The sequence below is a fragment of the Calidris pugnax genome, unplaced genomic scaffold (genome assembly GCF_001431845.1).
Source record: "Calidris pugnax isolate Ruff unplaced genomic scaffold, ASM143184v1 scaffold177, whole genome shotgun sequence".
In the NCBI taxonomy this organism is placed as follows: domain Eukaryota; kingdom Metazoa; phylum Chordata; class Aves; order Charadriiformes; family Scolopacidae; genus Calidris; species Calidris pugnax.
The window spans coordinates 2,377,064-2,392,883 of NW_015090909.1; the positions used below are offsets into that span (position 1 = coordinate 2,377,064).

At 38.4% G+C, this 15,820-nt stretch overlaps 1 protein-coding gene across 1 annotated transcript in view; it reads left to right on the top strand.

Annotated features, from left to right (window-relative positions):
- Nucleotides 1-15,820, top strand: part of KIAA1549L (KIAA1549-like ortholog) — a 144,976-nt gene that overhangs the window by 76,938 nt on the left and 52,218 nt on the right. Inside the window, exons 9-12 of the mRNA XM_014949275.1 lie at nt 1,261-1,412; nt 2,886-3,057; nt 6,434-6,597; nt 12,243-12,433. Coding sequence (XP_014804761.1) covers nt 1,261-1,412; nt 2,886-3,057; nt 6,434-6,597; nt 12,243-12,433 — 679 coding nt within the window. The remainder of the gene's footprint in view (nt 1-1,260; nt 1,413-2,885; nt 3,058-6,433; nt 6,598-12,242; nt 12,434-15,820) is intronic.

The following is a 15,820-nucleotide window of genomic DNA, read 5'->3' on the forward strand; positions in this document are numbered from 1 at the left end:
CGGGACTTTGATTTAAATCTGAAATCCAAAGAGGCTTGTACACACAACCCAGGAACCCAGGAAGAAAAGTGATCTGTTAAACCAAGTTTGTTATGTTTTGCTGACTCTGGCTGGGTCCAGGAATTTTTACATCTTTCACCTAAAGCATTAAGCACATAACTTTCTGTTGGTGGAAGAATGTGCAGAGAATGCTATTAGGCTTCAAAAATACTTGGTTTTTTATAGTCATTTCACTGGTATCACATTCTCATTCAGAATTGTTTTGATGTTATAAGTGGTAACTGGGCAAGAAAGAGACCTTTTTCCCCAGACATCTTTGAGCAGACACCAAAGCCTTTCTAATTGGTGTGTCTGTACCTGGAATTGTTTACTGCTCAGGAGAGCAAGAAAAAAGGAACCAGATTAACAGAAAACAGATTAAATTCTGCACTTGGCTTCCAAAAGCTGGTGTGATTTGGTACCTGAGAGAGATATTTTTGAGAGTAAAAATAAGTTTATGCAAAGATTATGATCTTCTGAAGGGAGTGGTATGGTTCCTCCCCATTTGGACCCCATGAACCCGATATGCCATTTCTTGCCTTTGTGCACTTGCTGTATTATTGGAGTATTATTGACATTACAATGGAAAATGTTTTCAAAGAACTCATGGTGGTCCCAAAAGATTTTTAAAAATAATATTGAAAAACTATACATTTGTATGAATTAAATTAGCATGCAATATCACTTATTTGAACTTTATATAAATTCAGTTTCTTTTAATTTTACATTCATTTTTATTTTAAAAATGTTTATTCAGTTTTCAGTGCTCTCAAGCATATAGTGTTTTGTTGCAAAGCAAGTTGTACAAAATTCTAACTTCAGATTTCAAAACTGCTGGACAAAAACCTGTTGTTTAATTAAGAGGAGCATCTGATGACAAGCATAAAACCAGGCAGCTCTCAAATAGGTTTTCACTTACTTTTTACATTAAAGATCATAGGTTAGGTGCTTCCCAGAGCCATTTTGGTAAACTGAAAGCCTAAGAAAGTTTTTGAAGGATTTTATTCTCTGATACACCATTGAGGTTATCTGAGAAGAACAGTGCAAGGGCTGAAACAGAAGCACATTATATCCCTGTTGGGAATTACTCAGGGGGTGTAACTGTCCAGTTATTTTTCTTCTAAGCTAGTTACCACACCCCTGTCCCAAACTGCCCTGCAGACCACCCGTTTCTTTATCTGTCCATCTAAGGTGTGCTGATACGTGATTTTCCTCCCACAGTTATTCAAGGGGTCGATATTGCGTTACTGGGACTGAACAATCAGAGCTTTGCAAGATTAATGGAGCAGCGTTTGGCCCCGCTGTTTATGATGTCCCATCAGCAAGGAAGACGATTCAAACGTGCCACTACTGTGGGCAGCTACACTGTGCAGGTGGTCAATGCGACATCGGTTGCGCTTGGCTATGAGTTGAGGCAAAAAAGGGCTTTGTTTGCATGTGTCCTGTCCCAATTTGTGTGAAAAAAAAGCCCCACCAAAGCCCTGTTTAACCGTGTTGAGATTTCCTGTCTTTTTTTCATGAATGCCGAAGCATCGAGTGCAAAATGCATGGCATTACTAATGGGTTTCTTTTTCTGTTGTCAGCCATGTTTGCATGCCTCTCATCTTCTAGAAATCATCATTAGTTAATCAGTGTTAATAAATATTTTCTCTTCGGTTGCTATGAGGGTTGGTACAAAGTACCTACTTTAGCATAAGTCTCATATTCAGCATAATGAAGAGTTCCAGGCTTTTGTTCTTAAATTTAAAAAAAAAAAAAGTTTCCTAAGGCTTCCTTTCCTGGGTAACTCAATAAAGCTAGAACTTCTTTTATTTCTTTTTGTTGAAAAGCGCAGTCTTTATACAGGGATAGTCATCAAATCATGTGGCCATATATAACATTAATGCAGATTTCAGTCCTGAGTAATTTATTCATCATCTTTCTCATATTTAGCAACATATCCCATTCAGTTTTTGAAATTATTGCATTATTGCATTGTGTTTTCTCACTAAATTAGCAAACTTATGCTAGTTGTGGGGGACTCAAAGAGGATCTATCCTCAAAAATTGCATGAAAAGTTATTGCTTTTTTTTAAATTACACAATGCTTTTTAAAAATTGTTTTTCTGTGAGATATAAAACCAAATTACTACTACTCTTGTTTTCCCACAATTCTGTGTGTTTTCCCACTGAAAGAATTTAAAAGAAGGAACACGCTTTTACTTTCCAAAAGCATGAACCTTTATACAATTTTTCATGAAAACTTGACATATTTTAGTCAATAACATAACAGAGAAGAATCTCAAAACTCCTTTCTCCTCTCATCATTAGAGGTGTTTGACACTTTTTCTACTTGCAGGAAAGGTAGAGGAACAATGTAAAAATTCTGCCAGTGTTTTGCCAAATAAAATGGAAAAAGCATGATTTTCTTTATTGTCATCCTGGGATCAAAAATGATGAGTATAGCAGTAAAATATGAAGGAAATTTTCAACTACAGTATGCCAGTAAAGTACAATTTTCAATATTAGGCAGATTTTAAGAATTCCCTCTTTACAGAGGACTGTAATGTTCAAATGTTTGATCCTTTCCTCCTTTTTACCGTATGCGTTTCTTAGTATAGGGTTTTACTTTAGGATTATGTTTAAAAATTTTAAAGAAGGGAGTCAATCCTCACTAATCTTAATGGCCTTGGCCATGAAGGGGGGAAGCTCCGATCCTGTGAGAATATTTGCATGGAGCTTATGCTTATGTGGGGTCTTGAAGGAGTTCCCTCTGTGCATTGACTTTGAGTAGCTCCTGGCAGGTTTTACAATGGTATAATGCAAACATAATTTATCTTGATTTCTTTGTATTTTTTTTCCTGAAAGATGGTAAAAATTCAACGTATTCCAGGACCCAAGGAGCCGGCTGAACTGACATACTATACTTTATACAATGGGAAACCTTTGCTGGGAACTGCAGCTGCCAAAATTTTGAGTACTGTTGACTCGCAGCGGATGGCCTTGACGCTAGGTTATGTTATTCAAGTTCAAGCTGATCGTAAGAGTTCTTATAAAAATTCTCTGGTTTAGTCTGTTTTTTCTTCTTTTTTTTTTTTTTGTTTGTTTCTTTGTGAAAACACTAGTGTAGGTATGGGGAGAGAGAAATTTCAGCTGCACCCATCCAAGCAGCTGCTTAAGTCAGAGGGCTCTTATGGAAGGCAGGCTAATCTTTTATGGTAGTTAATCAAAGCTATGTACCAACTGTTATTTAGCCAATCACTGTAAACTCTACTGTACAACTAATTTTACACAATTACAGATATATGAGCAGAACAACTTTATGGAACTGTGAAGTCAGAATTCACTCTGATGCTAACAAAACCATGACACCACAGGCTAATGACTGCTGAGGCTAAATTGCTATTGAAGTAATTTGACCTGAAGTAAAATGAAACTGTATGGGGGGGCTATCAAGATGTCCCTTACTTTCTACTTGTCAGAATAATGTAGATGATTTCTATCTCAAAGGGATACTTTTTTAAAAAAAAATAATTATTTTCACAAAGAACTTTGTAAAGTGCAGCATGTGGTTACTAAAGACATTGTTTAAATGGTGAAGTTGAAAGAGCTACTTGGGTATATGGGAGATTTTCAGATTCGAGATAAGGTAGCATCATTCAGAATAACGTGGCCAAAAAAGTAATCCATTCTTGAAAAATGAAGTGGTTTTTAATTTCTTTTTTATGACTTGCATCAGTTACTGAGTGATTGTGGGCACAGATCTCTTCTTAAAATAATTTTTTTTATATTCCTGTATAGTTGACCTACGGTCATAAACCTGTGGTGCAGCTTGGAGTGTTTCTTGTGCAATAACAGCTTAATGAATCGATCATGCCTTTACCTAACTGAATTTCCTCACTTTGCCAAAGTGCCGAAATTATGTAGATGGAATTAAAATTCTATAGTAGACTTCTGTACTGGATCTCCTTACTGGCTAAACAGCACATAAAATGGGACATTATTTCTGGTGACATTATTTCTGCTTGAAGGAGCAGAGATATTGAAATAACTGCATGTAATGGTGATAGGAAAAGAAGGAACCACTGTAATAAATAATTGACATATCATCCATAAACATATGATTGAGTTAGCAGACTGAAGTATGATATAATTTCCAGAGACTGCTGCTACATACCGTACCTGATTCTTGATTTGATCATGGTCTCTTACTGACTTTAATTGTACTGAAACCAGGGATCTCCATTCCTGCTTCCATACAGTCTAGTATTTAAATTCTGAATTATTTTTTTTTTCCACGAGGATATTTCTATAATGTAATTTTTACTAAAGCAGCTATAGATAATACATAGCAATTTCCTAGCTCTTAGTGCAGTTTCATGCTTCGTATGGGTATTTAGGTAATTATATGACATCTGCTGCTCATGATTTAACTTCATACTTTCATGATCTGACAAGGCAGCCTCATGCAACTGTAAATTTTCATACAAGTTAAATATGCGCAGAATATTGTAAGAAAAGAATTTACAGAAATTGAAATTATGACCCTGAGTAACTGAGATGCTGAAGAAAGAGTGTTTGAAATGTAGGAGAGAGTTCTACCTTTATAACTTATTGTCAAAAAAACCCGAACATTTCTCTCCTTTTGGACATGGTATTTGTAGTCTGTCTTTGTATTCCCCAAAGAAAATACTTTGTGTGCACTTCATTTTTACTCATTATAATTTCTGTTATAGCAGAATGAAAAGTTCTGTACCAAAATGCAGTAAGAAAAGACATCTACCCTCAGGAGCTCATAGTCTGCTTAGAGAAGACAGATGAATAATAACAAAAAATATGGATGTTCCTGTTTTATAAGCGAAGGACAGAGATATAGCAAAATGAAAGGCTTGCTTCAAAATCCATTGCAGTCTTATTGAGTTGAATGAACCGTGGATTGACTTACTCAAGGTCACATTGGAGGCTGGCAACTAAATTAAAGATTTAAACCTGGATTCCTAAATGTTTGTCCTATTAGCCGTAGGGTCATAATTTCCTCTGTGTTCCCTAGAAAGAATAATTATAATTTTTCACCACTTGTTTGCTGCAACAACAGTGGTCTATAATTAAAATTGCTGTTATCTGATACAATTCAGATCCACTTTCCACAGCACTTTCACTCCCATGCTTAAGAGTTCAAAGTCAATAATTCAGAATTATGCAAGTCCATTGAAAAGTGGACCTTGAAGGGCAGCCTAATCTCAGACTTCAACCTGGCTTTTTGGACAGTATTTAAGCATGTGTGCTATTCCTACATCACCCAGCTACATTGGCTTTATCAAAAGTGGTAAACCTACCAAGAAAAGAGGCTCCAGTTTCAGACAGACTTTCAGCTGGCTTTCATAACAGCTGCTGAACAAGATGGTTTGCATTTGAAGTCTGATCCTGAAAGATGCTGAGGGCCTCTGACAGCTAATAAGCTCAATGACATTTGAAAGCACTAGTCCCCACGGAAAGGGGAAGCGCTGCTTTACGCTGGTATTCTTGTGATTGCCTGTCCATGCCAGCAACCAGTGGCATAGGAAAATAAATAGAGATAGAAGTCCACAAAATGTTTCACTAAACCAAAATTCACCATCATAAGGAGATTATCTGGTATTTTTCCAGGAAGAAATGAAATGAGAGAACAGGGGATGTGTCACTGGAGGATCTCTTATGTGTATACAAGTTCAAGGCTCATACTAAGATGCTTTATTCTGATAAAATGGAATTAAAATGTTTCTGAAATTTACCCCTTTCCTAGTGCCATTATTAATATATCTGCAAGTAGCTCTTTCCAACCTCATAATTTTCCCTCCTTCAGAAATCATGGATTCATTTTGACCTTAATTAGGATAGAGTATTTCTAGAGCAGAAGAGAAGCATTTTCTTATTACCATATTGATATCAATAATAATTACTAGTGTGCTTAGCCTCATTATTTTTGAAAAAACTCTCCCAGTTAACTCTTGCTGAGCCAATAAGTCTTTGGCACCAAACATGGACCCTGTGTGTATTTTTGACACACATGCTACCTTACTATAAACTGGTTTCGTTTGAAAAATAATTTGGGATGTATTAGTCTTTTTTTGTTTGTTTGTTTAATCTGTAAATGAACCATTGAAGTGATATCTAACATGGCATCTAATTTGACTTGGGAGTTGATGTCTGCTTTTGCAGCTGGCTATAACTAAGAGAGGAGAGCCCAGGGATTTGTGAATTGAACAGTGTTGCTGAGTCATTTTTTTAACTTAAGGAATCCAAAGGTATAGCTAGATTCCTAACAAACCTTTTAGACTAGTTATTATATGGAGAGAGTTGAAGATTGTGTTGGAAGGAATTTAAATCTTGTGTTTGCTCAGTAAAACTTACTAATGTTGGTTTGCAATTTTCTGTAGCTGTGGTGAAGAACCCCCCGAACAACCTGTGGATCATTGCAGCGGTGCTGGCTCCCATCGCTGTGGTTACAGTGATCATCATCATCATCACAGCAGTTCTGTGCAGAAAGAACAAGAATGACTTCAAACCAGACACCGTGATGAACCTGCCTCAGAGAGCTAAAGTGAGTGACCGATCTTCAGATCCGAGACGTCCATTTGCTTTCTGAGGTGTTAACTGTGTTTCTCTGCTAGATGTAGTTGAAGGATGTTTGCAATTGAAATGGTCATTACTCATAGGTTGGATCTTTGTATTTTTCTGTCCTTGATACCACCAGTAACAGTAATTACCCTTCTAATTTACTCGGGACTCCTCAACTTCCTTTGCATCTTGTCCATTGCCGCACAGGCAGCAGAGACAGAATAACCATTACGCAGTGATGTAAGGCACTCTGCCTTTATGGTTGAGCAGGCTTTACTCAGGCCAGTTGCTTCCCTCATAAAGTTGAGGAAATGGGCAATCACCCCTAGGCCTCGTTAGCAACATGTTTCCTGCAGGACCTGGTTATCAAACCTGTGGCCTGAGCTGCTGCTACCTCCTGTCAGTGGCAGTGGCTGAAGCTCTGGGCTTTGGCAGATCATGATGGAAAAGTTCTCCATCCAAATGCTAATTCAGGAAAGGCAGTTGATGAATATTTTTTTTTGAGAAAATTTCTCCCACTGCTTTTTTTTCTTTTAGATGTTTTGAACTTTCTAATTTATTTGTGGGTGTTGTTGATTGGGTTCAAATAAAAATTTTCCTTAAATTTACTAATCCATATCAGTTACAAGTTTTTTTTTCAAATCAAATGTCTTTCCAGTTTGGTTTTCTGTTTTCAAGAAAAAAATGTCACAGAATATTGATTTGTCTCTGTAGTGAAAAAAGTCTGTCTTCTCAATGCTGCTATTAAATGGTTCTTAAACAGGGGCACCCAAAGTTAGGAGCTTTTAGCCTACAAAGCGTGTAAGTCATGCTGTTCCTTCACCCTTCTAGCTGGCTTTGTTCTTCTCCACTGGCATGGGATTGAAATGATAATTTTTTTCTTTGGTTTCTTCATGCTACAGACAGCAGGATTATTGTGATTTCAGCTCTGTTGCTTCTGCTGAAAAATGTATATTGGAGGGAGAGTTGAAGGAAGGAACGATGCAAATGACAGCTCCTTTCTCCTCATCTTAGGCTGGTTGCAGATGGGTGCAGCTGGAGCCAGATGGAAAAAAAGACATTTGTATCAAAAATGTTACAAAAAAGACATTTCCATTTCTGTTCCAGTATGCTCATCTATTTATCTGGTGTTAGCAAACTAGTGTTAAGACTAGATTTGCAGAAGTGAAACAAGCAATATCACAAACACAAACAAAAATTAATACCACTGCAGTGATATCATATCATGTCCCATTGAAACCCCTAAAATGCAAATCACACTATATTAGGGGCTGTTGCAAACACTATGCACCGCTTGATTCTTCTTATATTCAATCTTAGTCCCAGCTAAAAGACAAAGTGAGACTAAATTTGTACATTGTTTTGAGCTGGCCATCGTTATGGGATGCTTTGCGGCTGAAGAAAGTTGCTATTTAAAAAAAAAAAAAAAGACTGCTCTTTCAAGCTACAACACAGAAAAATCTTGAAAGTATTTAATATTCTATAGTTGTCATTCCCAAAAGTTAGAGAAAGTTGAAGTTCTACTTTTTCTGAGAAATCAGATTTAATCAGGCTCAACGATACACAGTGAGCTTAAAACCTCTTCAGTCGGGTTGCATTTGTATCAGCAGCCAACGTGGTCAGACAAGAGTTGGGTCTGCAGAAGAAAACATTTGGTGCTGAGCTCCCAGCATCCACGCTGCGCTTGTCTCAGGAGATTTTTCCTGCAGACTTGCTCATGTTTGCAACTGGAGTGCAGTAGTCCCCTTCTGGAGTGCATTTCCTCTTTTTGGGTACATTTTGACGTTTCATAAAATTTAATTTAATTCATTATATAAAAAGTGATGCATTTCAAATGAAAGCTAAATTGGTTTCTGCTTAGTTTCACCATGATGGCTCCATCAAAAAGGTTCAGCTGGGTCTAATTTAGAGTATATGCTGGTATACGGACCGTGGAAGATAAATTCTTCAGCGGGATTGGTAATGGAATGACTTTTGTCATTCCTGATTTCAGCATCTTTACTTAAAATAAGGCTAAGAAACTTATTCTGGGAAGATAATGAAATAAGGTCATTTTGAAAAGAACAGTTTTATTTTTATTTTTTAATTCCAGCATTAGGGGTCTCAGGAACAGTGGCAATTACTTGAACTGTACTTGCTACATTTCATGCAATTTGACAATACAAGTAGCTGATGGGCACATATCTATATCACATTTAAAATTAATATATTATGTTTAATGGCTTAGAAAAGTGCCTGAGACTGCTTGATTAATGCTGAATCTGTTCTGTAAGTGGAGTCACAGCAGAGTGATTCTTAGTTTAAAAAAGCACCTTTAACATTTTGTTTCTGCGTGTCTGAGATTTGCTGTTGAATCACCGGAGCAGTTTTTGGATACCTTTTGAACACCCAGCAAGCAGTATAGAGAGGAAAAGAGATTATTATGGGATACCCCAAACCCTTGGATTTCAGCAGGTTTTGTTGTCGGTGGTGCCATTTTCTGTGTTCGGATTCCAAAAGTCCTGTACCAAGGGGACTGGCAGAGCGGAGCTGCTTGTTCATCGCTGCAGTCCTGCTGCTGCTGGGAGCAGCAGGGAAGGCTGCTGGTCCTCGCAGAGCAGAGCTGCCCGACACCTCCCTCCAGAGACCCCCCATCCCCTCCAGAGGGGTGGGAGGCAGGATGCACCAACACAGCTCGGAGGGGTAATGAAACCTTCAGCGTTAAATATCCTTCTGTAGCCCGGGGGTGTGTGTGATGTGACCTAACAGCAGGATTGCTGCCTGTGCCTGGTAATTTAGGAATGACTCTTTTCGTTCTAACAGACTGAGGGCTAAATAAATGAAGTTTAAAAAATGACCTCTCGTATGCGGTGTAGTTTATAGTATCTTTCTTAGGATTTGTGTTGCTGTTCTGAATTGCCTTAGCAGTCAGGGACATTTGGAATAAGTTGCAGGGAAAAGGCACTGTTACCATTTATTTTAAATTGGTTCTCCAGTTGTAAAATTAAAAGTAATATAAATTCAAGTTGGTGAAATTCTGATTCAAATTTCTTTTACTGTTCTTTCAATCCTGTTTTTATTTTGAGCAGCTGTTTTCAATAGATGTTAGTTTTTTACCTCCCTTGCTTTCTAATTCACAGCATGCTTTTGTAAAGTCTGTAATCTGATTTGTCACCTTTCCTTTCTTTTAAAGCATGAAAGAATAAGCTTGCAGGTAAACAGAGATAAGATCTGCAGTCTAAGACCTGAAAGCAAAAGCAAATACTGCAGGCCATGAGAAAACAACCACTATCAATTTGATAAAGGGCATGGAAAAAAAAAGATTAGAGAAACTGACTGTGTACATGGGTATATATGTAGAGGGGAGGGGCTGATAATTCTTTTTTTTTTTTTTTTTTTTTTCTTTTATTTCCTTTTTTTTTTTTTTTTTTTTAATATCAGTGTCTTTTCATGACCATTACATGGGAAAAAGTCCCAGAAACAACTCTCTCTATTCAATCTGCCCTTTGCCAGGCAATGTAATTTAGTGGCCTCATCATTCATTTATTATTTCAAAAGCAAAAATCAAATCCCAGTTCTTTGGTCTTTCTCAGTATTGTGGCTGCATTGGACATCTCTGGTTGCAGTGCTTTAGCAGTGCCTGATTGTGATTTAGTCTTGCCATTTCCCTTCAGGGGTGGTAAGGCCATCTGCTCCTGTGGGCTTTTACAGAGCAGGGTTCCAAGATCAAGTTTTATTTAACGCAATATGTCTGCTGATGAGGATGGCTTTTTCAGCTCTTCCTTTATTTCAGTTTGTCACTAGACATGGTGGTAAGTAGAACTCAGATTAAAATAATCCTTCATTTTCTTCCTTTGGCAGATCACTTCTGTAGAAATTCTCATGTTCTGCTGCTTCTCGTTTGGTTTTGTTTGGTTTTGTTAATTGTTTTTTGTTGTGTTTTTTTTTTTTAAATAAGATATGAAGTATAAGTTGTAGCTTTTACTTTTTCAAAGGCATGGAGGAAGAAATAAGTGATTTAATCAGCTTTTCTCTTTTGTTACCTTTTTTGCAGAATATCTAGGAGAGTCTTGATTAACAATAAAGATAATAAGCTTGGAAAACATTATTTTGGTTAAAAATATTACTATCTAGTATGTTGTGCAGTGGTTCTTCCTAGCTGTCCTTCACATGGCTTCTGCTTCCCTTTTTTTCATTTCCTCCCTTCCTAGTTAATTTGGTGTCTGCTTTTGTGGTATCCTGCCTTCAGAGGAGGGCAAGCAGAAGGCTCCATCAGGGATGGCTGCATCATGACTTGCCATGGGCTGGTGATGGTGAATTGGCATTTTTCTGCTACATTGCAGCTTCCATGGTGGTATTGTGTGGAGAGGTCTGGTCTCCCAATTCAGCATTAGTCCAGTTAGTGTCTCCTTAATGCACTGGGGCTTCTTACCAGAGGAATACTGGAATATGTATGCACATTAGAAATCATTCTGGTTCAAACAGGAGATTGGGAATGTGATGTAGATCCCCATAAACAAAAAGCATGTTTTGTTTTAAAAAATAGAAGACAGCCTGTTTTTCTTTCAGACTGAGATTGCCTATGAAATTTATCTGTATTTATAGCTATAGCCCAGATTTACTACGGGAGAGAACAAGAGAAAATGTTTTCTCAGAGCTCATCCTTTTTTCTGTGCCATCAGCAATTTTTTTTTATCCAGCTGATTCTCTTCTGGAACTGAAATATTCAATGACAATATGACAGGAACCTGAGAGAGACTATTCAGTTATTAATTTTATAATTCTGATGTGTTTCCCAAAGTGTGTTTGAGGGTTAAAATAACCATTGCTCACCTTTGAAGTGTTTTAGGGTGCTTTTTTAGCATTCTGTCAATAGTCTTTGTACTTCAGGAAGAGCATCCTTCCAGTTTTTGGTAAATTAATTCAATTTAATGTAGTAAGAACATTTTATGTGTTATATATTTTTTCTGGAGAGGTCAGAGGCAGCAGGGAAAGCCTGGCTGGGCTTCGGGGCAGCAGAGGCTGGGGACATGGCTCTTGGCTGCCTTGCTGCAAGGCTCTTCCGAATGCTGCTTCCCGAGAGAAACAAGTCAAGTCAATAACAACCTTCCCAGTAGGCAACTGGCAAGTCAGGGGAAATATAATTTCCCTGATCTGAAAAACATCCCTTTCTGGGAAATGTTGCCCATGAAACTTTTATGTGTGACTTTTTTTACTTTGTCTTCATTTGGAATAAATTACTCCCACCTTCTTCGGAAACACAAGATTTTTTTTCATAGAGAGAGATTTCCATTTTCTGTATGGTCTTATTTTTCTCCCTCCTAATTTTTTCTTCCCTATTCTTCCATTCTTCCATTCATTCTTCCATTGTCTGTTAAAGGAATTTCTGAGGGTGTTAAAGCAGGGTAAGAAAGGTTACCCAAGACTGATTTTATACTAGGTGATCATGTTTAAAATATGTGCAATGGAGATCTAGTCAAGCAACTGCTTTGTTGTTGGGCATTCATATGGCAATTTACATGTTTTTATTTGTCACTTATGTGATTCAAGAAGTTAAGGGTTAGTGAAAAATTTTATTTGAAGTGGAAATTTTATACTAACATTATGACTCATGCTTGAAATTTCTTTTTTCTCCTGCTTTTTTTGCAGCCAGTACAAGGCTTTGACTATGCCAAGCAACACTTAGGTCAGCAAGGAGCTGAAGATGAGGTTTTACCTGTAACTCAGGAGACTGTTGTACTCCCGCTTCCAGTTAGAGATGCTCCTGCCTCCCAGGAGAGAGAAATTACTCAGGATGGGAGCACCATCAAAACTGCCAAATCCAATGAAACGAGGAAGAGGTATGGACTGGTGTGTTCCTGCAGAGGGGTGGAATGGGGTATATGCTGCTGGTTGCTTAGGAAAAATCCTGTAAGGTTTGGCACCCAGGCTCTGCATGTGGCAGATGGTTCCTCCATGATATATTCTTGGCATAATGCTGGTGTGCGCTGGATGTGTAAGATTGCTGCAAAATACAACATAAAGTGAAGTCTTCACAGATTGTACATGCATAAGTGAGGTAAAGGTGAAGTGACTCTCACACGCATGCTGGTGTTGCACAAGAGATGAACGCGAATGAAACATCGGATCTGGAGCACGAACACCAATCATATCTTAAATCAACCAAAAGGCAGGACCTCAGCCACCGTAAGTTGCTGTAGCTCCACTGAAAGACTCTGTCACTCCAGAATTGGACCTGATGTCTTCATTAGCAGAAGGGCAAACCCTAAATATCCACTGAATTATGGAAGACTTCTAGATCCAAAGCTTCTACAGCAGGACAAAACTTCCGAGACTGTAAGAATAGACTAGATAATGTCACTGTCTAGGGTGAACTGTCCCAGGTTTGCAGGAAGTCTACAGAGTTGTAGCATCGCATCTCTAGAAGGTCTCCAGGAAGCTGTCTGGCTCTTCCTCTTCTCCACCGCAGGGTCAAATACACCCCTAACTCAACTTCAGCTACCTTTTTTTCAAGTCTTTGAGTGGTGGGATGATCGCAGCCTCCTCAAACAATCTGTTCTTCACTACCTTCCCTGTTAGGAAGTTTAACCTTGTGTCTACCCTCACTCAGAATAGCTGAAGGTCATTATTCTTTGTCTTGGTCATCTCGGGCAAGGAAAGCAGATTATCCCTTCCTGCTGGCAGTTTTGCATGCTTCAAGACCATTTTCCCTTTACTCTCTCTCCTTGAAATTAATTTAGAGTGGAGGATCATTAACTTTTTATTGCTGAAGAATGATACTGAAGGGAACAGGGGAAAATAAAGCTGTTAGGTAAACAGCCTGCAGAGAGGTAACAGTTGTCTAGTTCACTGGCATTACACTACACAGACCATGCCTCTTGATGGGACTTGGTAACATAAAAGAAGAGTACCTGGCCAGTGCAGAGAAATTCTACAGAAAATCACAGAAATTCATACCCGAGTCACCCCATCTCGTACTTGTCAATGCACAATGATATTTGCCCCCTTGGGATAACAGAAAAGGATGGAAAACTCAGCACAGTGTTGCTGTAGGCTGTGACAGGGACACACTGGAGCCATCTGCAGTCACAGGATGTGCCGTGCTGGAAGGTGTCAGCCAGAACAGCGTGGGGCTGGAGGACCTGTCACTGCTGTTCTTCATGGGGGGTAGACCTCACCATTGGTCATGAGCTGAGATTTTTCATACAGAAAAATGGAAACAAAGGGTGGTGTCTGGTTTGGCATACTTCTCTGGTTGTGTAGTGCATCACCTGGAATGCAGAGAGAGCTGTCTGTAGGGAGTACCGATAGAGAAGAGCAAGCCAGCTGAGAACCCCCCTGGTTCCTGTGGTTGCTTCACTGGGATTGAGTGTAAACTGTTATTCTGCCCTTTAATGTGTTTTTCACACCATAAATCACTTAACCCATAAGGGTCAGATTATGTAGTCCATATGAAACAAGCAGCACTTGTCCCTTCTGAAGTCTTCTGCCCTGTGATGAAATGACAAATGGAAGATGACCATTACACCAGCTGAGGTTGCTGATTCTGGGGCACCACAGGTCAAGTCTTTGCAGGAACTGTTCTTTAAAATCTTTTGAAGCCTCTCCAAAGCTGTGTATAAATACACAGGAAAAATGTAAACCAGCCCTATCAATTAATCCTCTGACAAAGGTGATTAAGCATTTCGCTGAGTCCTTTGAGTGAGTGCAGAAATCCCCCTCTACTTAATCCACACAATTTTAAACAAAGGTTGATAAGCAAATTGATTCAGGAATTCATGGGAAAGTTATTCTCATTATAAAAAGTTTTGAACCTCGGTGCCTTTCTAAGCAAATAGCTAAGAGTTAGTTTTACCTCCTTCAGGGTGATTACTTGAGTAAGTGAGATCATGCAGAATTTTAGTCTTTTTTCATTCCCAGGAGCTGTCTCTGGGGATGAAGTTTAATGGTTTCTGAAGATGAAGAAATATTTCGTGACCTTTATGTATTTGCTCTTTCATCCAGGCTACTTTGCAGCCTGGAAAGGTCAATTTAAATCAGACTGCCATGAAGTGGCTGGTTAACTGATCAGAATATCTTCTCTGATATTACCACTGAAGCTTTGCAGTTCATAATATAACGGCCACTTAAAAAGGATGAATATTTAGATTAGTGGCAGCAGGAATCATTGTGCAAGCTACCCATGCTTGCTTTTTCAAGTACAGCAGATTTTCTTCAGGTGTTAGTCTGTCCCTGGATGACTGTTTTTACTGGACTGGGATTATTAATTAGCGGTGACAAACAGGTTCATAGGGGAGGAATGCTACTTTTCGAGAATATTTATTCTCAATAGAATTTCACATGATAATCCTCAGGCTAGGCTGGGCTGAGCTGGGTTGTATGCTGAGTTCTCCTAAAGTCCTGCAGCTGGAAAGAGTCTGTCTCAAATGATATATGTTTCCACCTGGGCTGTCTTCAAAAGAGTGTCCCTAAGAATTACTTTTCTCATACTTGTCCCTTCCTGTTCTGACCACAGTAAATGCTCTCTGCTTACACCAGACAGGGCAGTCAGAACTGGAGGTAAAAGAATGTTTCAAGCTGTCAATGTAGTATTGCCAATAATTTACAGGATGATTTTTACAGTTGTTTTGCTTTAGTACCATTTTCTGGATATAAAGCCATTGAGACAGCAATTGAGCTTGATTTTATTTATTTTTTTCCCCTCTGTATTTTAAAGTCTTTGTAACTAATTTTTTTTTTCCTTCAATGCAACCTCTTTACGTTATCTTTACATTATTTGCCATGCAAATTCTGAGTGATCAATTGCCAATAGGTGCATGAGGAACCGTACAGGTCCTGCGGATTATTTTCATTGCTGTTGTGGCAAGTAATTTTTTTTTTCTTCAATGCAACCTCTTTACGTTATCCTATCATTTGCCATGCAAATTCTGCGTGATTAATTGCCAATAGGTGCATGAGGAACTGTACAGGTCCTGCAGATTATTTTCATTGCTGTTTTGGCAAGTTTTGTGTGTAGAAACAACGTGACACTGTGTTTGGATGTGGAATAGCAGCAAATTATTTTCTAATTTGGCCTGCTTTTCCCAACTTGTGCATTAGGATTTGAGCAATTTGCCCATCCCAAAGAGAAGCACTAATTCATTTAATATTTTCTAATTTGGCCTGCTTTTCCCAACTTGTGCATTAGGATTTGAGCAATTTGCCCATCCCAAAGAGAAGTGTTTTTT